This window comes from Aquarana catesbeiana, linkage group LG04, assembly GCF_042186555.1.
Source record: "Aquarana catesbeiana isolate 2022-GZ linkage group LG04, ASM4218655v1, whole genome shotgun sequence".
Taxonomy (NCBI): domain Eukaryota; kingdom Metazoa; phylum Chordata; class Amphibia; order Anura; family Ranidae; genus Aquarana; species Aquarana catesbeiana.
Window position 1 is genome coordinate 398827990 of NC_133327.1, and position 23245 is coordinate 398851234.

Genomic DNA, 23245 nt, shown 5'->3' on the forward strand with positions numbered 1-23245 from the left:
ACCCAATCGGGTCAAAGTGACAGTTTATTGAAAGCTACCGACTGACCAATGTACAGCAATGGCCTGCCTGCTTGGATACAAATTAGACAGGTCCTCATATTAATTTTGGTAAATCTAAACTTGATTGTACATATGGTCAGATTGTGTAATGTGTGTGGTGACCCTAATACTCCCCTTTTCCCCACTTCTCTGTCACTCCATTCTTTAGTCAGAGTTCATACCCTTTGTAAGTGCTGTCAGATGCCATTGGAGCTTGCACAGAGTTGATGACATTTTCTTCATGCAGTCAAATGCTTCCCTATCCCTTGAAGTATTTTGTGAGGACTATGACAGAGCAACGGAGTGGTTGCAGGTTGTAGCCAGTGTAAAGTAAGAATAGGTCAGGAGGAAGAGGGAGCCTTTCAAATCAGTTTAAAGTAAACATGTCATGAGAGAAATAGGATGCAATTTCTGTTAAAGTGATATTAAAGTCCTCTGGTTTTTTTTTTTTTTTTTTTTTTTTTTTTTTTTTTTAAATAACATTATACGTACCTGCTCTGTTGCAGTGGTTTTGTACAGAATAGCCCAGATCCTCCTCTTCTTGGGTCCCTCGCCAGCGCTCTTTGCCCCTCCCTCCTGCCCCCACAGCAAGCAGCTTGCTATGTGGGGAGCCATGCCACTACTCTGTGTGTCCATTCAGACACGGATCCGTGGCTCAGTCCCGCCTCATCTTTCTCCTCGTTGGCTTACTGACTATGGTAGCAGCAGGAGTCAAGGGCGCCAGGCCGCTGTCTCAGCCAATGAGGACTTCGTGGCTCTCGTGCAACATCGCTGGATCGAGATGGGGCTCAGGTAAGTATTAGGGGCTGAGGGGGGCTGCTGCACACTGAAGGTTTTTTATCTTAATGCATAGAATGCATTAAGATAAAAAACCTTCTGCCTTTAGCACCACTTTAATTGTACTAGGCAGTACTGTCTATTAAGAAATAATCCTTGTGCCAACATTAAAATTCATACAACGTACAGCATAAATGTACTTTTTATTGGGGTACATGAGCATCCTGTGTCCGAGTAGCCAACAATGATAGACCGCTAGAATCAACCGATATACTAATTCACAGCTTTGAGTTACAAAAATAGATATGAAAAAAAGAATGTGTACACCTCTAACACTACAAAGAATTTAAAATGACAACGTTGTCACACCTGACGGGCAGCTGCTGCAGACATGCATCCATACATACATCAAACACCCAGACCAGGAATTGGTTAAGTATATGGCACGAATAAATCAAACTACAGTAATGGGGATTATATCTACAAAATCAGCAGTGACAGTCCTGTACCCATAAGGTATTAATCTGGAGCTCTATGAAGCCTCTGAAGAAGCTCCAGTGAGTGAATCGCGTTAGAGTGATGACAATCTCTGGACCGGACTCTGCAGACATGTGCATCCACGCCAGGAAGTATCCGCGAGACACCATATGTGCGGGGAAGCAGAGATGAGGGGTGCACGGGAGACGGACCTATATGGAAGCCAGTCCTATCCAGGATTTACAGGAACACACCAGCGCTGCCGGGGAGTGGTAAGAATTTACCGACTGACTCCGTTTTATGCTTGTCCATAGGACATGAACTCACCCACATGCAGCCTGGCTTCGATCATTACTACTGCACGCATACTTCACCTGCCTGCACCCGCCCTCAGACCGGCCCTGCTCAGCCAGGCCAGCTGTCTGGTTTTGATTGTACCATCGGCTTGCAGACTTCTGCTCCTTACTTGTGGACTGACAACTTGACGTATATGTACAAGCAATAGACAGATCTGGCTCTAGCGGGCCTTCCCAGTCATCTACACCCCGTTAACTCCAGGTTACTACTGGCCACTCACTGGTTTTTATGGCTCCTGACGGATACCTTATGGGTACAGGACTGCCATTGGTGGTTTCAGAGAGATAATCCCTATTACTGCAGTTTGTTTTATTCGTGCCATATACTTCACCAATTCCTGTACTTTTTTTTTTTTTTTTATGTATGTGTGGATGCATGTCTGCAGCAGCTGCCTGTCGGGTATGACAACGTTGTAATTTTAATTCTTTGTAATGTTGGTGGTGTACACACATTTTTTTACATATCTATTTTTTTTGTAACTCAATAAAGCTGTAAATTAGTATACCGGTTGATTCCTCTATTCTTGTGGACCTGTAGTCTTCTTAATTATATACTGCTGCTAATCTGGAGGATCATGTTCCTCTCCTCCTTAAACCATTATTATAGGGGTGACGGTTTATATGATAGTACAAGGGGTATTTTACTTTAATATAGTTATCTTGATCTATCGCCAGCTGAGGTGAGGTACCAGTGGCACTTTTATTCTTTTGGTTAAATGTAAGGATGCTAGGCGGCAATAGTTGCCTGCATTTTGGCAACCAAGGATCCTAGGTGGCAGGAGCCACCTGTGTCCTACCAATTAATCAATGGGCTGCATGAACACACTATGCTTGTACGCATTTTAAATGTTATACAAACATTACTTGCTTACAGAGCTTGGACAACTTACTTTTACATTGTATAACTCAGGATGCCTATGTACATGAGCCCTAAATCATGGATGGAAACTTCTGAGAAAGGTACCTGGACAGCTCCAAAATGCGCAGCCACCACCCTTTTTGTGCTCCAGCAACATCTGACATCACTTCCAGCCCTGAGCTCCACTGAGATCCCTGGCTTCCTGGTCTTTTGTCCCGAGCTTGCTTTAAGGTTTCTGACATCTGGCCAGCGGCAGTGAGGCGGTTTCCTGGAATGACGTGATCTGCCATCCATCTATATGGGATCTCTACCAGGATGTGCTTATAACAGGCGCCATATTTTGCTAGCAGGGTGGATTTGATTTAAATCGACTCAATTTTAAATCACAATTTAAATCACTAGTAAAAAGGCTTGATTTAAATCATCACTTTTAAAGAGCAATTGTCATCTCTGTCCCACAGCGGCTCCTCCTCTGATTTGCTTTTTTTTCACCAACAGTCCCATTCACTTTAATGGGACAGCTGGTGATGCAGCAGTTGACACAACAAGGCGAGGGACGTGGCGGCAGCAGGTCTGCTAACAGGAGCTGCCATGATGGATCTGAAATGACAGGTGCTCTTTAAATGTAAGGACTTATTCTTGCTGGTAGTTAGAATGTTTAATATTTGCAAACAAAATGAAGATTTCCTATTTAGAATAATAAGCTGTCAAGTTAGTAAAACAGGGATTCAATCATACAGTTTGTAGCGTACATAGATTTGCAATTTTTTTTTTTTTTTAATCATTGATTTATATTCACCCTGCTTTGTGAGGTGTTTCTTTTTTATCATTAGTCTTTCTAAATGCAACATTTAGGTGTGAGTCTTATGGTATTCTTTTCAACTGGACATCCAAAATCTCTAGTATACAGTATGGATACAGACGTTTATTCCAAACTGTATACAGCTGCTTCAAGCTTTTCGGCCTTTGTTAGTGCGGTATATTACTTTATAGAAGAGATGATTTCCATATGTTGCACTGATGATGGCCAAATAGCCTGAAACAGCTGTATACAGTTTGGAATTAATGGCTGTATGCGCTGTATACCAGAGATTCTGGATGTGCAGTTGGCCACTGGGGCAAAAAAGGAACTTATTTGTATGGCTTTGCCCACTGCCCTAAAATCAGAAATAATCCTCTATATTTTGAAATATGGAATGGTATTTCTTACCAGAACCCGATAGTTCCGGGGAGGAGCACAGCAGCTCCAGCCGCTGTCTTGGGTCCTTATTGGATATATTGTTAGCAGCAGGAGCCATTGGCTCTCGTTGCTGCCAATTAAACCCAGTGAAACGGGAGCTGGGGGCGCGGCTGAGTGCTGCTGTCTGTGTCAATGGACGCAGCAGCAGGACTCAGGAGCACGCCCACATGAGTGCCCCCATGTAATGTGGCTCTGTGGGGGCACTCGAGAAGAGGAGGAGCCAGGAGCTGGCAAAACCAACTGCACAGAGGAGGCAAGTATAACATGTATGTTATTTAAAAAAAAACGATGCTCAACCACTTTTAGGTTAAGGCAATGTACTGTGGGCGGGCAGCTTGTGCAGGCAAAGCAACGTACGCGTACATCGCTGTTTGCTTCAGGGTTTAGGGCCTGGGCATGATTGTACTCAGTGGAAGGCTGTCAGCAGATCCAGGCCAATGATTCATGGCTGGGACCTGCTGATTGGTGGTATCCAATCACGGCCCAGAGACCTGTGTTAACAATCAACAGAGGGCTCTGTACAGAGGGACCAATCTCTGTTTCTTATCCCTGCGATCCAGTGCCGTTCCCAAGAGCAGAATCGCTGTTCTCTCCTTGGTGGACATGGAGGCCGCAGTGGGAACCATTGGTTCCTCCTGCTGTCAATCAAATCAAGTGGGGGGGGGGGGTAGGTGTAAGAGTTGCTCTTTATCTGTGGGGCCCAGCCGCACTATCTGCGTTTATAGACACAGAGCCCGACTTGGGAGCAAGCCTGCACATCTACCCCTATAGCAAACGCTTGCTATGGGCACAGACACTTAATAGGAGGAGCAGAGAGCATCAGGGGGGACCCTGGAAGTGGTTCTGGACCGCTCTGTGCAATAACATTTTAAAACCTTTTAGTAACACTTGAAGGTTATGACCACCAAATGGTCAATGTAACCTATGGAAAAAAGGGTCACAAAAAGATAACACTTTGCTTAATTGGTTAAAGCCTAACTTCAGCCAAAACACATTTTAGTTTTTTAATAGAGTAAGAGTGAGAATCTGGAATCTGTTTTTTATTGCTTACTTTGTCTACACTCGCCGTCCTGTCTGAATGACACCAGAGAGAATTATGGTGTAGGTGTTCCCAGCACATTAGGACACTGAGCAATAAAAACCTCCATAGATGTTCAAACCCTTCCTTACTCTACTAACTAAATGTGCTTTTGTTGCTGTCTTTGTCCCTATCAGTGAGAGATCCCACCTTTTCCTTGTCCATCCTGGCAGGAAGTGAGTTTAAAATCTCCAATGAGGATACAGATGGCAATAAAAGTCACCTTGCTTTTTTCTCCTATCAGCATATGTATATGCATCACAGGAGAATAACGCCTTGTTTTGCCCCCCTCTTTCCCAGTTTGAGATGCTCTGTATGATGGATTACAAGTCAGATTCAGGTAATTTAAAAATAAATGTACTTTTTTAAAATGAATACATAACCAAATTGTGTGTTTTTTTTTTTTTTTATCTGCTTGAAGTTTTAACCCTTATGAGTTTGCAAGCCCATAAATGGGTATTTTAACGTCATCTGATGTTTTGACTTCACAGGTGCAACTTGGACAAGTGGAGATTAAATGCCCCATAACCGAGTGCAATAAACATCTGGATGAATCCACCATCTTATACAGCCTGCCACATGATGACATCATCAAGTACAAGTACTTCCTGGAACTTAGCCACATCGACTCCAGCACCAAACCCTGCCCGCAGTGCAAGCACTTTACGACCTTTAAAAGGAAGGGTCACATTCCAACACCGACCAAAGCCGAGAGCAAGTTCAAAGTGAGCATGTGTAGCCAATGACACTTAGATTAGTGATCCTAAAAGTAGGGCACGGATTACTGTGGCATTAACAGCCATTTCATTTCAGGGGAAGTGCCTTGGAAATGATCAAAAAATGTTTAATTACAGGCTAAATGATTCTAAACAGGTTTAAATACCATCTGTATACCTAGCTTATATTATGGTTTTCAGTTTTATTTTTTTTATAGATCTTACCATCATTAATCACCTTTTTATAAAATGCATCTGTTCTCATGTCATCTTTAAGAACGTTTAAAGGGGAAAAGCACATGACAAATTTGCACAGGGAGAGACTAGACTATAGCATATTAAAAAATCATGAATAAATGTTGAGGCATCAGTTTGATTTAGCTGGTCTGTGTAGCCATAAGAGGAACGACCTGATTTTGAATTCTGTTTTCTTTAGAACCAAACTGAACACATTCCCTTTAGGATTATGAAGGGATCACATTCATTTTTAGCATACCAACCTATTGACTTAACTGTAGCATGTTAAAAGGTTTAAGTATGTGGAGCAGTTGCATAATGTAGTAAATGAACCTAATGTAGTATAAATTAGTTAGATAACTATACATTGCAATGCATGCTACCTATGCACTGTCACTGAAATTCATACCAATTCAGTTTATTTAAGGTTTTATTTTCATACAGGAACATTTCATTTAAATGATCCATTTTTTTTGTTCTAACTCATTATAACAGAGTATTTTTCTATTTTGTGGTTAAAGTTTTAAAGAAGTAAATTGGTATATATAAATATGATTGCAGCAGAAGTAAATGCAGGTACCGAGAGGAGCTAATTTTCCAGTGTGCATGAGAGCCCTAATACCTTCCTGTCTACAAATCTGTAGATTAATATTCCCCAGAACATTCACTCATATATTGTGGGAAAATGAATCTACACTCTTTTTAGGCTAGGGCTGTGTCACTGATAGCTCAGGGCCTCCACTGATTGGGAGCCAGTCGGCAGAGTTCCCAGTCATGTGATCACCATGCCTGCTTAAACTTAGGCTTTCTTTCCAGTCACAGCCGCTGAGCAAATGAGAGCACAGCTCAGTGCTCCCTCTTTGTACTGATAGGGGGCACTTACCCTAATGGCTATTCTTTGCTAGAGAGAGGACAGTATGGAGCTATGAAAAATATCAGAAGTGTTTGGGGCAGGCTTTACTCAATTTTACAAAAGGAGGTATATAAATGTATGTGCTTAAAATAACGGAATAGTGTTCATGGACTGCATAGAATAACCCTTTAATTCAAGATGTCATCATTTGTTAAATGTGCACTTTCTGTAAATTCTGAACAAAATTTTATCATGCATTTTTAACTTTGTTTTCATGAAAGTTTTTTAAAATATTTAAAAAACAAAACCTAAACATACAAGGTAAATTATGAGGGCAGTGGTCCAGCACGGTTTCAAATTGTGCACATATTATCAAGTACAGTACTTAATAAATCTTCTCCAGCCACTCGTGAGAGAAAAGTAGAATCTGTAAGGTCAGACTTACCTTCTTCCATATAATCAGGGGTAGGTAAAACATGGGTCCAACAAGGGAAATTGGGAGTTGCATATTGATTTATGACAAAAAAGTTATACCTTAGCTGACCATACACATCAATATATTAATTTGGTTGTATGCAATTTTGATGTGTTCAGGTCATACGTCATTTATGTCCAGTGATGTTGAACCTTGGCACCCCAGATGTTTTGGAACTACATTTCCCATGATGTTCAACTACACTGCAAAGTGCATGAGCATCATGGGAAATGTAGTTCCAAAAAATCTGGGAGGCCAAGGTTCGACATCACCAACCTAGTCTGTTCAAATTGCATCTATTCCATCCTGATGTGCGTCGTGGAATAGAATAGTCATCAGTGAAAGACTCTCCCTGGGTCCACATTTTACTTGTAGACCCCTTCAACATTCTTCAGTAAGTAAAGAGTAGCAAACTGTCCCGTTTTCTCATAGCATGTGGCCTAATTGGGGTTGGATGAATTGGCAAAAAGTGGCTATGTACTCTTTTGTATAGTTAGCGAATCACAAGTTCTTTGTTAAAGTATACTGGAAAACTGCAGTAACATAATTTTAAACATAATGATTAGTGTGCTGTCTGACCCTCTTTTATGGTGTCCTAACTTAAATTTACGTTTTTTCTTTTTATTTCCTCTTGCCAGATTCAGTGCCCATCTTGCCAATTTGTATGGTGTTTTAAGTGCCATTCTCCCTGGCATGAAGGTGTTAATTGTAGAGATTACAAGAAAGGGGACAAGCTATTACGGCACTGGGCCAATGAAATTGAACATGGGCAAAGAAATGCCCAGAAATGTCCTCGATGTAAGGTGAGTAATTACATGTTCAGGTCGTTCATGCATTTATGCTGGTAAAATAGGACTGCAATAATGCAAATGGAATTTGTAGTGCTTATTTAGCTCAATACAATGCAAAGAGAATACATTGCTTGGCATCCCGAAGGTTGTTGACGAATGCAGCGTTAGAGCTCACTGGAAGAAGTTGGCAGCTGTGCTTTTGGTGATGGATCCTTTGTTTTACGCTATGGAAGAGTCCAATAAAGGGAATTTCTGCTTTCCCGGATTATATTTAACAGTGCAATCTGATTTCTCACCATGGGATCAGTGAGACATCTCTGTGAATTGTTAGGCATTGTTTTGTTTTTTTTCCCCCTCTTCTTCATCTTTATGTAGGAAATGCTTCTGATTAAAGCCTGGCACACATGGACTGAGTACTGGTCAGTTCAACAGAAACCGACATTCAGTCTGTGTGTACAGCAGCCTTTCCGACAGAAGCCGGCCGAATTTCTGTCTTCTGTTCAATGGGCATGCTGGAAAAACAGCAGCCGACCAGCATCTGATCAGCGCTCACAGCCAAGGGCTGTAAACGCTTACTGGTGTGTTCTGGCAGGGGGCAGCAGTCCTCCTGTCAGAACACAATAGCTCTGCGGAGAGATACCATACTAGCATCACGTAGTACAATGAGCTCCTCAGACTCCTCATACTGTCAGTGTGTACCAGGCTTAAGGCTATATATCTATAGCTCTAGTTCCTGTGGCAGTTGTGGCTGTAATCTTTCTTTTGTCTACCTGACCTTGGCTTGGTATCAAAAGAGCCTCTAATTTTCCACTTCTTAATAAGTGATTAAACAGTACGGACTGGCATATTCAAGGCTTTGGATATCTTTTTAAATCCTTTGCCATCTTTGTAAAGTTTCATTACCTTGTTACGCAGGTGTTTTGACTGTTCTTTTCTAGCTCCTCATGGCTCAGTGTCTAGCCTGCTTAGTGCGTCCATGCAAGAGCTAACAAACTCATTGACTATTTATACACAGACACTAATTGTGATTTAAAAAGCCACAAATGTGGGAAATTAACCTTTAATTTTCATTTTAACCCGTGTGTGCAACCTTCTGTGTCTGTACCAAGGCCAAACATTCCAGGGTATGTAAACTTTTTATCAGGGCCATTTAGGTGATTTCTGATCTTTTAAAAAGGATCCAAAAAACGATTGGGTATGCAAACTTTTGAGCACGACTGTGTGTGTGTGTGTGTGTGTATGTATCTCTAGATAGATAGATAGATAGATATATAGATAGATATAGATCTCTCTCTCTCTCTCTCTCTCTCTCTCTCTCTCTCTCTCTCTCTCTCTCTGTCTCTCTCTCTGTGTCTCTCTGTCTCTGTCTCTCTCTCTGTCTCTGTCTCTCTCTCTGTCTCTGTCTCTCTCTCTCTGTCTCTCTCTCTGTCTCTCTGTCTCTCTCTCTCTCTCTCTCTCTCTGTCTCTCTGTCTCTCTCTCTCTCTCTCTCTCTCTCTCTCTCTCTCTCTCTCTCTCTCTCTCTACTCACATTTTTGTAAATATTTTATTATATCTTTTCTTATGACAACACTGAAGAACTGACACTTTGCTGCAATGTAAAGTAGTGAGTATACAACATTTGCTGTCCCCTCAAAATAACTCAACACAGCCATTTAATGTCTAAACCACTGGCAACAAAAGTGAGTACACCCCTAAGTGAAAATGTCCAAATTGGGCCCAATTAGCCATTTTTCCTCCCCGGTGTCATGTGACTTGTTAGAGTTACAAGGTCTCAGGTGTGAATGGGGAGCATGTGTGTTGAATTTGGTGTTATCGCTCTCACTCTTTCATACTGGTCACTGGAAGTTCAACATGGCACCTCATGGCAAAGAACTCTCTGAGGATCTGAAAAAAAAAAAAAAAGAATTGTTGCTCTACATAAAGATGGCCTAGGCTATAAGATTATTACCAAGACCCTGAAACTGAGCTACAGCACGGTGGCCAAGGCCATACAGCGGTTTAACAGGACATGTTTCACTCAGAACAGGCCTCGGCATGGTCGACCAAAGAAGTTGAATGCTTGGCGTCATATCCAGAGGTTGTCTTTGGGAAATAGACATATGAGTGCTGCCAGCATTGCTGCAGAGGTTGAAGGGGTGGGGGTTCAGCCTGTCAGTGCTCAGACCATACACCGCAGGCTGCATCAAACTGGTCTGCATGGCTGTCGTCCCAGAAGAAAGCCTCTTCTAAAGATGATGCACAAGAAAGCCCGCAGTTTGCCGAAGACAAGCAGACTAAGGACATGGATTACTGGAACCTTGTCCTGTGTTCTGATGAGACCAGGATAAACTTATTTGGTTCAGATGGTGTCAAGCGTGTGTGGCGGCAAACAGGTGAGGAGTACACAGACAAGTATGTCTTGCCTACAGTCAAGCATGGTGATGAGAGTGTCATGGTCTGGGGCTGCATGAGTGCTGCCCCCACTGGGGAGCTACAGTTCATTGAGGGAACCATGAATGCCAACATGTACTGAGACATACTGAAGCAGAGCATGATCCCCTCCCTTCGGAGACTGGGCTGCAGGGCAGTATTCCAACATAATGAACCCAAACACACCTTCAAGACGACCACTGCCTTGCTAAAGAAATTGAGGGTAAAGGTGATGGACTGGCCAAGCATGTCTCCAGACCTAAACCCTATTGAGCATCTATGGGGCATCCTCAAACAGAAGGTGGAGGAGCGCAAGGTCTTTAACATCCACCAGCTCCGTGATGTCATCATGGAGGAGTGGAAGAGGACTCCAGTGGCAACCTGGGAAACTAGTGAACTCCATGCCCAAGAGGGTTAAAGTACTGAATTTTTAAGCCCCATCATCCTTTTCTGCTATGCAAAACTACAGTTGTGCTCATAAGTTTACATACCCTGGAAGAATTTATGATTTCTTGGCCATTTTTCAGAGAAACTTTTCTTTCACTCATGGTTAGTGTTTGGCTGAAGCCATTTATTATCAATCAACTGTGTTTACTCTCTTTAAATCATAATGACAACAGAAACTAGGCAAATGACCCTGATCAAAAATTTACATACCCCAGTTCTTAATACCGTGTATTGCCCCCTTTAACATCAATGACAGCTTGAAGTCTTTTGTGGTATTTGTGGATGAGGGTCTTTATCTTCTCAGATGGTAAAGCTGCCCATTCCTCTTGGCAAAAAGCTTACAGTTCCTGTAAATTCTTGGGCTGTCTTACATGAACTGCACGTTTTGAGATCTTCCCCAGAGTGGCTCAATGATATTGATGTCAGGAGACTGAGATTGCCACTCTAGAACCTTCACTTTATTCTGCTGTAGCCAATGACAGGTCGACTTGGCCTTGTGTTTTGGATCATTGTCATGTTGGAATGTCCAAGTACATCCCATGCGCAGCTTTCTGGCTGATGAATGCAAATGTTCCTCCAGTATTTTTTGCTAACATACTGCATTCATCTTGCCATCAATTTTGACCACATTTCCTGTAGCTTTTGTAGCTCACACATCCCCAAAACATCAGCGATCCACCTCCACGTTTCAAAGTAGGAATGGTGTACCTTTCATCATAGCCCTTGTTGACTCCTCTCTAAATGTAGCGTTTATGGTTGTGGACAAAAAGCTAAATTTTGGTCTCATCACTCCAAATGACTTTGTGCCAGAAGGTTTGAGGTTTGTCTATGTGCTGTTTGACGTATTGTAAGATGTATACTTTGTGGCATTTGCGTAGTAATGGATTTCTTCTGGCGACTCAGCCCATCTTTCTTCAATTGCCTCCTTTATTGTGCATCTTGAAACAGCCACACCACATGTTTTCAGAGAGTCTTGAATTTCACCTGAAGTTATTTGTGGGTTTTTCTTTGCATCCCGAACAATTCTCCTGGCAGTTGTGGCTGAAATTTTAGTTGGTCTACCTGACCGTGGTTTGGTTTTAACAGAACCCCTCATTTTGCACTTCTTGATTAGAGTTTGGCATTCTCAATTCCTTGGATATCTTTTTATATCCCTTTCCTGATTTCAACTACCTTTCCCACAGATCCTTTGACAATACTTTTGCTTGCCCTGTGACTAAGAATCCAGAAACGTCAGTGCAGCACTGGATGAAAGATGCAAGGGTCTGTCAGGAGTCCAGAAACTCATTGACCTTTTACACACACACACACACACACACACACACACACACACACACACACACACACACACACACACACACACACACACACACACACACACACACACCCATCACAAGCAAACAGATCACAGGTGAGGATGGTTACCTTGTTAATAGCCATTGAAACCCCTTTATGTCAACTTGTGTGCATGTTATCAGGCCAAAATCACCAGGGTATGTAAACTTTTGATCAGTGTCATTTGCCTAGTTTCTGTTGTCATTATGATTTAAAAAGAGTAAACACCGTTGATTGATAACAAATGGCTTCAGCCAAACACTAACCATGAGTGAAAGAAAAGTTTGTTATTCATATTCTCTGAAAAATGGCCAAGAAATCATTACTTCTGCCAGGGTATGTAAACTTATGAGCACATTCTAAGTGAAAGAGAAAATATATATTAATATTACATTTTGTCCAGTAAAGACGCTTAGTTTAGAGGGACAATAATTAAACGATCACCGCTGTTCAGTTTGCTTTTCTTGTGAATGTAAGATGTGCTGTCAACTATTGCGTATAAAAGCATATACGCTGAAAAGAGCACACTTTTTTTTGTTTTTTTTTATTTTGAGGTACATATTCCTCTGAGGACCACAAGCAATGCTCCACAGAGGCTGATCGAGCCTTCTTGTGCTATGTATAGAAATGTATGTATAGAAATGATGTTATCATACATGGTCAGAGTCTCCACTGGGTCAGCATGTTAACGTTAATGCTCTTTTAAGAACGGAGATACTTTGACTTCCTAGATGTCCGTTTCCCCTCATATGAGCATCTGTCAGCGGATTGCTCTTTTAATGCAGATATGTCAAAGCATTCCATGTCAGAATCCTTTTAGCTGCTCTTGTGTAACCGGGTGAAGGTGATAGGTGAGCTGCTCTCTCTCTGTTCTCTTTTGTCAGCAGGATTGCTTTGGATCTGTATTTACACTCAACGTCACTCTCCCATTAATAATTTACATGGCATTGCAGCAAAAGGCTGCTTTGTAACCAGAGGTTATTTAACTGGGCCAGTCTTTCTTCCCAACAGCCCACAAGTGGTTATCTGTTTTCTAACAAATGATTATCATTCAAAATGTTTTCTACCACAGCACTAAAGTAATCTATTACACCTGCCCATTTCTTGACCTTCTAACCATCCCTTCCTCCATACTACAAAGCAACTCTGCTCCATCCACAGTGGTTTTATTTTTCATCTGTGTCCTCCGTATGTGATCTGTGTGTTTTTGAAAGACAGGACTGACAACTGCTTGTTCTTTGAGATAAAAGCTTTTGTTTGAGCAACACCTTTGATTTGACTAAAGGCCAAAGTTTACAGTTTCACATTGCCTAAGGTAAAAAAGCCTCGATGGCCATCTGATCAGAGCAGGTGGGGAAACCCCCAGTAATGAGCCCAACTCTGGTGCAGTCCTGAGCAGACAGAAAAAAGCATAAACACACTTTGTTATTGATTTCTACCATTGTTTGGAGTTGACGTTCTGTTTTCAGATGAAACACAAGATGATCTTCAGTGTTTTCTATAATCTAGTGCTAAAATAAAAGCTACAGAGGGCAATCGTTGAGCTAGATTTCCTGTAGGCAACTACTGTATTTATTGGCGTATAACACTCACTTTTTCACCATGAAAATCGAGTGCAAATAGCGTGTGCGTGTTATACGCCAATACTTCAAGTTTAGCTGCCTGGGAGGGGACAGGGACGAGCACCGTCAGATTACATACAGTGAGAATCTCCTGTTTACTTGGCGGCCTCTGTAATAGGAAGTCCCGTCTCCTGGGCCACCATTGGACCACTGTTCTGTCTATTATGGGATATTCTCATTTTATTTAATCTGTGAGCGCTCGTCCCGCCCCCCTCCCTGTCCCCTCTAGGCCGCAGATGGGCATCGATCAGGCTGCACTGATGGCAATGGTGAGGCTGCTGCATTGAAGGCAATGGTGAGGCTGCTGCATTGAAGGCAATGGTGAGGCTGCTGCATTGAAGGCAATGGTGAGGCTGCTGCATTGAAGGCAATGGTGAGGCTGCTGCATTGAAGGCAATGGTGAGGCTGCTGCATTGAAGGCAATGGTGAGGCTGCTGCATTGAAGGCAATGGTGAGGCTGCTGCATTGAAGGCAATGGTGAGGCTGCTGCATTGAAGGCAATGGTGAGGCTGCTGCATTGAAGGCAATGGTGAGGCTGCTGCATTGAAGGCAATGGTGAGGCTGCTGCATTGATGGCAATGGTGAGGCTGCTGCATTGATGGCAATGGTGAGGCTGCTGCATTGATGGCAATGGTGAGGCTGCTGCATTGATGGCAATGGTGAGGCTGCTGCATTGATGGCAATGGTGAGGCTGCTGCATTGATGGCAATGGTGAGGCTGAGGCTGCTGCATTGATGGCAATGGTGAGGGTGAGGCTGCTGCATTGATGGCAATGGTGAGGGTGAGGCTGCTGCATTGATGGCAATGGTGAGGCTGCAGACGGGCATTGATCAGGCTGCTGCATTGATGGCACTTGTGAGGTTGCAGATGGGCACTGACCCTTATTTTGCTTCAAAGTTCCTTATTTAAAATTTTAAGTTTTTTTTTTTTTTTTTTGTCCTGAAACTTCCCTCTTAAAATGAATGTGTGTGTTATACTCCGATAAATACGGTACTTCACTAGCATTTTAGTGTGTTGAGGCATTCACTTTTAAGGGACTTTCAATAGTCCTCAAAGCCCCAAAATGCACCTGTGCTATTTTTGCCATTGCTGTACATCGTATTGTACAGAGCATTCAAATGTGTGCATTGTGCTGCCCTTCAGCACAGAAGCATTCATTTCTACTGTATATGTCTGTTGGGGTGCCAGTCAAAATAAATAGTAATGCACCATAACACCACATATTCTGCATATTGCCCTACTTTATTGTAATGTATTAAAATGTAGGCTTTACCTTATGTTATCACAAAAAAAGGTGTGAAGCCAGCCTAGATGATATGAATATTTTGAAAACCTAGGTATTCCAGAAAGAGGCAGGCTCGATAGTGTGCATGGCATGTTAGATATCCATGCTTGATAGCTAAATAGGGAATGAGGAATTGTGTTAAAAGATGGGCAGCATTTTCTAATTCTTCTTGGGGTAATGCAGATGTTTGCACTCCCTGATTATACAGCATTCAGCCATCTGTCCTAGAAAACCTATGTCTCGTTATTGGGCCACAGAAACCAATACATTATTCATTTGATACTGTCAGTCCGTTTTCCCTGTCACCTTCACAAATGTAATCCGGATTACCAGGAGGATTACAGCAGTGGGTGGGATAAGCAGTTGGAGAATGGAATACCCTGTATTGCAGAACAGTTGGAGATTGAGAAAAGATAAAGTGTTTTGGAGGGGTGATTACGTATTCCATATGGATTGTAGATTACCAACTGTTACTGCTACATTCATAAAATTAGAATTCACACATTTTTATTTTTGTATATATTAGCCATATGTGGGTGAGTGGATGATTTCATTATTATGTTTATTTTTTGACCATCTGGCAGGATTGCTGTTGGTGACCTGGAAACTATATTAAACCTCTTACCAACCTGGGCACATCAGATGGACCATACGATCGCTATGAAATGCATAGTCAGATGCATTCACTGAAAACTAAAAATCTGATCAATAAGTAGACCTAGTGATGATAGCTGCTGGTTGTTATATGTAAAAGGCAAGCGTTCCTATAAAAGTCAAATTTAGTCCTTCTTTTCTCTTCCCTGTGTGAATTTTTCTTAGTGATTCTAAAGGTTGTAATTTAACAAATTAAATAACAAGCATGTTATACTTACCTGCTCTGTGTAATGTTTTTTTCACAGAGCAGCCCTATCCTCTTCTCTTCTTTTTGGTTCCTTCGCTAGCAGTCCTTGCTCCTCCTCCCTGCTGAGTGCCCCCAATAGCAAGCCTCTTGAGCTGCGCTCCTGTGAATGGACATAGTCCATTCACACACACAGCACAGCTCGGCCACCCCCATTAACTCTGGCTGTGATTGACAGCAGCAGGAGCCAGTGGCTCCCGCTGCTGTGTGAGCTAATGAGGAGAGGGAGACCCAGGACAGCCGCTGCTCTCACACACTTCGCTGGATCAAGATGAAGCTCAGGTAAGTATTAAGGGGGGGGGGGGGGGGGGGGGGTTGGGGTGGCGGCTGCACCCGGAAGGGTTTTTATCTTAATACATTAAGATGAAAAACCTTCTGTCTTTAGAACTACTTTAAAGGGGTTGTGTAAAGCCTCGTGTTTTCACCTTAATGCATTCTATACATTAAGGTGAAAAAACTTCTGTCACTGACCAGCACCACCGTTCTTATTCACCTGAACCCCATAATTCCTACGCCAGAGACATGCTCTACCTCTTTGGCCGGGCTTCTCGGCTCTTGATTGGATAGATTGATGGCAGCGCAGCCATTGGCTCCTGCTGCTGTCAAATCCAATGACGGGGGGGCGGGGCCGAGTCCAGCATTCTGTGTTTAAGGACGCAAATGCTGGACCCCATTTTGTATAATCTGTGGCATGATGAGTCTTTTGAACATGTCATTTTTTTTTCTACAAGTTTTTGGAAAATGTGTAAAGAAAATGAAAACACTCTTTGTGTTAAAAAAAAAAAAAAAAAAAATTGTCCATTTATACAATATTTCTAACACATAGCATGTACATACCAAAAATTACACCACAGAATAGTCTCCTACTCCTGAGTATGGTGATACCACATTTGGGAGACTTTTCTACAGCCTGGCCACATACAGAGGCCCAACATGCAGGGAGCAGCATCAGGTGTTCTAGGCGCATACATTTCTCAAATCTAAGTTGATTACACTTTTGTGAGGCACTGTAGTGGCATGGATGAGCGTGGATAGGGATGGTTGATCCATAAATGTGAATGAGTATGAATGGGATGGCTGGGTACGGCTGAGTACGGTAAGGCTGAGTACGGTGTGGATGGGATGGCTGAGTATTGCTGTGTGGCTGGCTGAGCATGGAGGGATGGATGAGTATTGTTGAGTGTGGATGGCTGAACATGGATGGATGAGGCGACACTACAGATTCAGCCCACAGCGCTGCTGCACCCAATCTCTCCCCTCTCCGCTCACACTGTACCGATCAGTACAGAGAGGGGAGAGAGGAACCAGACATGACGCCGGTTTGTTTACAAGTCACGTGGTAAACGGCTGGTATCAGCGGCCATTTACTGTGATCCGTGATGCCTGGCGGTCACGGATACTCCTGTGTGTGCACCCCACGTCAATGTAAGCCCTCCCAGAGCCTCGCTCCGGATGGAAGACTTTTTAGCCTCTATCGATATGAAGGATGCGTATTTACATGTACCTATCTTTCAGCCTCATCAGAGGTTCCTGCGATTTGCAGTAGATGAACGTCATTTTCTGTTTGTGGCTCTACCCTTCAGGCTTGCTACAGCTCCCCGGGTGTTCACAAAGGTCCTAGCACCAGTACTGGGTCTTTTAAGGGCCCAAGGGATCCTGGTGCTTGGGTACCTGGATGACCTCCTGCTCAGAGATCACTCATTACAGGCTCTAGAATAGAGCCTAACATGCACAGTGCGGTATTGGAAAAGCTTAGGCTGGATCAGAAATACTGAAAAGTCAGCCTTCAAACCAGCTCAAGGTCTAAAGTATTTAGGTCTAATCCTAGATACTGTCCAAGCAAGAGTATTCTTGCCACTCGGAAGAATCTATGCCCTGAAGAATCGGGTGCATCAGATAAGGGGCACCAGACAACCCTCCATTCGACTCTGTATGAGTCTTCTAGGGAGGATGGTATCCTCCTTCGAGGTGGTGCCCTATGCCCAGTTCCATTCCAGGCCTCTACAACAAGACATCTTGTTGGCTTGGAACCGGAGAGGACAAGCCCTGGATTTTCCAATGTTCTTATTTCCTCGGGCACGCTTAAGCCTAAATTGCTGGTTCCAGGATCAGAACCTGCGAAAGGGAAGATCCTTCCAGTAACTTGGAGAGTACTGACTACAGATGCCAGTCTGTCAGGCTGGGGAGCGACCCTAGAAGGGCTCACAGCTCAGGGGAAATGGTCAAGGACAGAACAGATCCTGCCCATCAACATCCTGGAATTACGGGCAGGAAGACTGGCTCTACGGTCCTGGATGGTGGAACTTCAGGACTACCCTATCGGGGTTCATTCCGACAGTGCCACGGCAGTGGCCTATATAAACCACCAAGACGGTACCAGGAGTCGTTCAGCTCTGAAGGCGGTGAACCACATACTAGCCTGGGCAGAGGGACATGTGCCGATTCTATTGGCAGTCCATATTCCGGGAGTAGAGACCTGGAAGGCAGTTCAGTTTATCTCAGCCGCCAGCAGATCTGCCCGGTGGAAGGGTCCCTACACCCAGGGGTGTTCCAGGAAATTTGCCAACGTTGGGGATGGCCAGAGGTCGCCCTACTGGCATCCAGGTTTCAACAACAAGCTACAGCAGTTTCTGTCCCGAACAAGAGATCCTCTGGCAATCAGAGTAGATCCTCTGGTAGTTCCATGGAGTCAGTACTCCCTGGTTTATGCTATCCCTCCAATCCCTCTTCTTCCACATTTGTTGCACAGGATTCGGAGAGAGGGAGTTCCAGTCATTCTGGTGGCACCAGCCTGGCCCAGAACGCCCTGGTTCCCAGAGAGTGAGACTGACAATAGACAGCCATGGACGATTCCACGGCGTCCCAATCTACTGTCTCAAGGTCCTATATTCCACCCCAATTTACAGTCACTAAATTTGATGGCATGGCTATTGAAGCCAGGGTGTTAAAGAACCGTGGCATCTCACGACCATTGGTGTCTACCCTAGTGAATGCTAGAAAAGCTGTCACTAGGAAGATCTATCATAAGGTCTGGAAGACTGATATTGCTTGGTGTGAAGCCAAAAAATGGCATCCTCGGAAATATGTGATTGGGAAAATTCTCTTTTCTACAGTCAGCTGTGGAACTCAAACTGGCTTCGAGTACAATCAGTGGTCAAGTTTCGGCCCTATCGGTATTTTTCCAAAGACCTTTAGCCTCCCATTCACTGGTCCAAACCTTTTTGCAGGGGGCAACTCGCTTGCCTCCCCCCATTAGGTCACCTATGTGTCTTTGGGACTTAAACTTGGTGCTGTCTGTGTTACAGAAACAACCATTTGAACCTATCACGCAAAGTAGCCTTCCTGATGGCTATCACCTCGGCTAGAAGGGTATCGGAGTTGGCTGCCCTTTCATGCAGGGAACCAGAATTGATCCTTCACCACGACAGGGTCGTGTTACGACCTGTTCTATCCTTTTTGCCAAAAGTGGAGTCGGCCTTTTATTTAAATCGGGACATTATTTTGCCTTCTTTTTTCTCTCAGCCTCGTTCGGCGGAAGAGAGTCGACTGCATTCTTTGGATATTGTCCGGGCAGTCAAGGTTTATTTGTCTAGATCTGTGGAGATCCAAGGATCAGACTCCTTTTTTGTTTTACCAAAAGGACCCAAGAAGGGGCAGGCAGCTTCCAAAGCTTCCATTGCTAATTGGGTCCGTCAATTGGTCATTCAGGCCTGTGGTCTGAAACGTAATGTTCCTCCCTTTAGGGTGAGAGCTCAGAGCTCATTCTACCAGGGGTGTAGGAACCTCCTGGGCTTTTCACCATCAGGTAATCTGTGGCTCAGATTTGTAAAGTTGCTACCTGGTCTTCAGTGCATACGTTCACAAAATTTTATCAAATGGATGTTCAAGCAGCTGAAGATTCAGCTGAGGATTAAAGCGGAGCGCCGCCGAAAAAATTTTTTTTTAAAAGTCAGCAGCTACAAATACTGCAGCTGCTGACTTTTAAAACATGGACACTTACCTGTCCAGGGCGCCCGCGATGTCGGCACCCGAGGCCGAAGCATCTCTCCGTCCTCGGGTGCTGCCGCCTCCATCTTCGGTAAGGGAATCAGGAAGTGAAGCCGTGCGGCTTCACTTCCCGGTTCCCTACTGCGCATGCGTGAGTCGCGCAGCGCAATACGGATGGTCCCTGCTGCCTCTGGGACCCGTGTGTTTCCCAGCAGGCAGCGGAGAGGGAGCAGGAAGTTGCGTAAATAACCGCAGATTCTGCGGCTATCTATGCCGGAAGTGGGTACAGATACCTGTAATATACAGGTATCTGTACCCCCCTCCCCCCTGAAAGGTGCCAACTGTGTCACCGGAGGGGGCGAGGAATGTAATGAGTGGAAGTTCCACTTTTGGGTGGAACTCCACTTTAAGCTTTCGCAGTGTACTGCAGGCTGCCGTATAAGGCCTGATGGCTGTTTGACAGAGTGTCTCCCTCCCCTCAAGGCTCTTGCTCTGGGACGTCCGAGCAGGTAATGAATATTAGCCTAACTCTGTGTCCCATGATGTATGAAAAAGAAAATGGGATTTTTTTCGTCAAATCCTTTTCTTTAAATACATCATGGGACACAGAGGTCCCTCCCCTCTTTTTGAGGATTCAGTGCTTGCTACAAAATTGAAGTACTTCCTGTATGGGAGAGGTTATATAGGGGATCACTTCCTGTCTAAAGACCTTTTGGTCCACCAGTGTCCATTCACCTGGAGATGGAGTATAACCCAGCAGGTAATATTAGGCCAACTCTGTGTTCCAAACTGGACATTACTGCATACTATAAAAGCAACATAAACTCTCTGAACTGGCTACAGTAATATGAGTACTGATAATTTTTTTTACATTTCTTGTACAAAAATAGTTTTACATTCTGGCATTTCTCAAAGAAAACTTGTATAAAAAAAGAGATCCAAGATGTTCCACTCCTGACCACTGCCCAATCTTGTCAGCATGCCTCTGCCCCCCTATGTGACTCAGCTTAGGTCTAGTCGAGTACAGCATTCTAGGAATGCAGGCGAGTGTGACCTATTCTCCTATTACCAGAATTGCCAGTGCTGTCAAGGGAGAGGTCAGGAACAAGGAAGCAAGTCAAAAGCCTGCTGTACAATGAATGAATGGAGTGTTATATATGCAGGTTATATATGCTATGGAAATCCTGTTGGAGAAATGTGTAGGGTGCCATTGCTGACATTACTTTTCAAAAATGCTAACCTGTTTTATCAGAATTGTATTTAATGACCTGGAACAAGTGTGTAAATAGTATTTCTAAATATTGTGTGACTTTATAGCTCATCATACTTGTTTCAGGTCAGCGGCTCAATAATCAGAGAAAGTAGCATTTCCAGGAGGTGGTCAGCAAAGGCAGAACCAAACAGAAAAGCCTGGAATGGTTGGTTGGCCCTAGTTCCACTTTATCTGGATATGTGCTATTATTGTGATGCTTTTTTTCCCCCAGGTCCACATTCAGAGAACAGAAGGCTGTGATCATATGACCTGTTCCCAATGTAACACTAATTTCTGCTACCGCTGTGGGGAGAGATATCGTCAGCTGCGCTTCTTTGGTGATCACACGTCAAACCTCAGTGTATTTGGATGCAAATACCGCTACCTCCCCGAGAGACCGCACCTAAGGAGATTAGTGCGAGGCTCTGTTTGCGGTGGGTATATGTATTACCGGCTTTTTTAAATTGCATATCAGTGCGCTGCTTAGGTTCGGATAAGTGTTTACATCTGAATTAAAAATGTGACATAACTTTAATATACAATCTAAGGGGTCTTACAGTTATGGAGTCCTTGTGTTTAAGCACATGTGGAAACCAGTGTGGGAAATCTCCATCCTTGTGTTTTTTTCTTTTTTACCAAGGAGATCTAAATCAGGGGTGGCTCTGTTCCCATAAACCTTGGCTTCACTTTGTTTGCTGTGTGCTAGATGCACCGAATGTTCAGTGGGCGAAACATATTGGCTGAAAATGGTGTTATCTGCATCTTCCTAATAGAGAAAAAGGTGATGATAATGGCGCAGAAAACGCACGCAATTTTGCTGCAATTTAACCATGATTTTACTGTACTCATAGTGTGTTTTTCATAGGTCATGTGACTCAAAAACTGGGGTGCATTATTGATGCAGTCTTGATGCATTTCAATGGGGAGGTGTGGTTTTTTTTTTTTTTTGGTATGGTGTTTTGTTTTTTTTTCACTGACCAAAAATGCAGCAAGCAAGACTTTTAACACGACAACTGAAGTGCAACGGAAAAGTGTGAAGACATACATAGAATTGAAAGGGATGCATTTTTCTTGAGCTTTTCTTGTGCCACTTCGGATTTGATTATTGGTTGGTACGCTAATATTAATGTCACACAATTTTTGGGATTTATTATTTAAGTAGCAGCGCTGAAATCTAACACTATAGTCGATTTTTGGAATCCTAAGCGCAGTGAAACACACTAATAAATTCAAATCATTTTTTTAAAAAGTCATTTTCGGTTTCGGCCAAGTGCATCCTGAATTTCCGATTTCCGCACCAAAAATGTCCATTTGGTGCACCTCTAGTGCTAGTTCTAGTGGGTGAGGGTGCACTGACACTGCATAATAGCCACTGATGAATATTTTTAATGCCCGACTCTGGGCATAAATAAAAAAATAAAATGTGTCCTCATCCCTCTATCCAACCCCAAACCTTCCCCACTAATGAGGAATATAATGCTCCATTTACATGAAGGTAACCTAATACACAGGAATGCTTACCTTAATCCTCGGGCTTCCTTCCCACCAGTTATGGTTGTAACAGCTTGTCCCTTGAAGCCACTCCTCTTGCCGTGTACAATGCAGAACCAGTGATAGTCGCCGATCTTGACCTGTACATTAAGATGTAGAGGTGCTCATTCATACTCTAGCACCAGAGACTGGAGGGCTGGCTGCTGTGGGAGGATAGTAAGGTAAGTATTTCTGTGTATTAGACCATATTTTTTTTTATAATTTGCATATATTCTTCTGCAGCTGAAGGGCTGGGGGTGCACCTTAAACCATAACAGTTACAGACCCCCAATTATTCTGGTTGAATGGTTTGTGATATTTGTAACCCCTAGACAGCCATTATGTCTGTGGTCATGCCATGATACTGGGTTTTAAAAACCATGAAAGCTGCAAGAAAAGGCTTTCATTTCAACAATGGAGCTGCATGCATGACAGACCAATGCCATATCAAAAAGCGATCACAACCAAAGTGCAACAAAGGAGTTTCCTCTGAAGGCTTTTCAGGTTTTTGAAACAGTGGTAAAAGCATGCAGTACTAAAGAGTCAATTGGCATTTGATCCTGGCACACACTCTCTAAAAC

The 23245-nt window shown here is 43.4% G+C and overlaps 1 protein-coding gene across 1 annotated transcript in view; it reads left to right on the plus strand.

The window, feature by feature from the left end:
• RNF217 (ring finger protein 217) overlaps positions 1-23245 on the plus strand; it is a 130523-nt gene that overhangs the window by 92663 nt on the left and 14615 nt on the right. The window contains exons 2-4 of the mRNA XM_073627191.1: positions 5318-5551; positions 7746-7910; positions 21367-21568. Coding sequence (XP_073483292.1) covers positions 5318-5551; positions 7746-7910; positions 21367-21568 — 601 coding nt within the window. The remainder of the gene's footprint in view (positions 1-5317; positions 5552-7745; positions 7911-21366; positions 21569-23245) is intronic.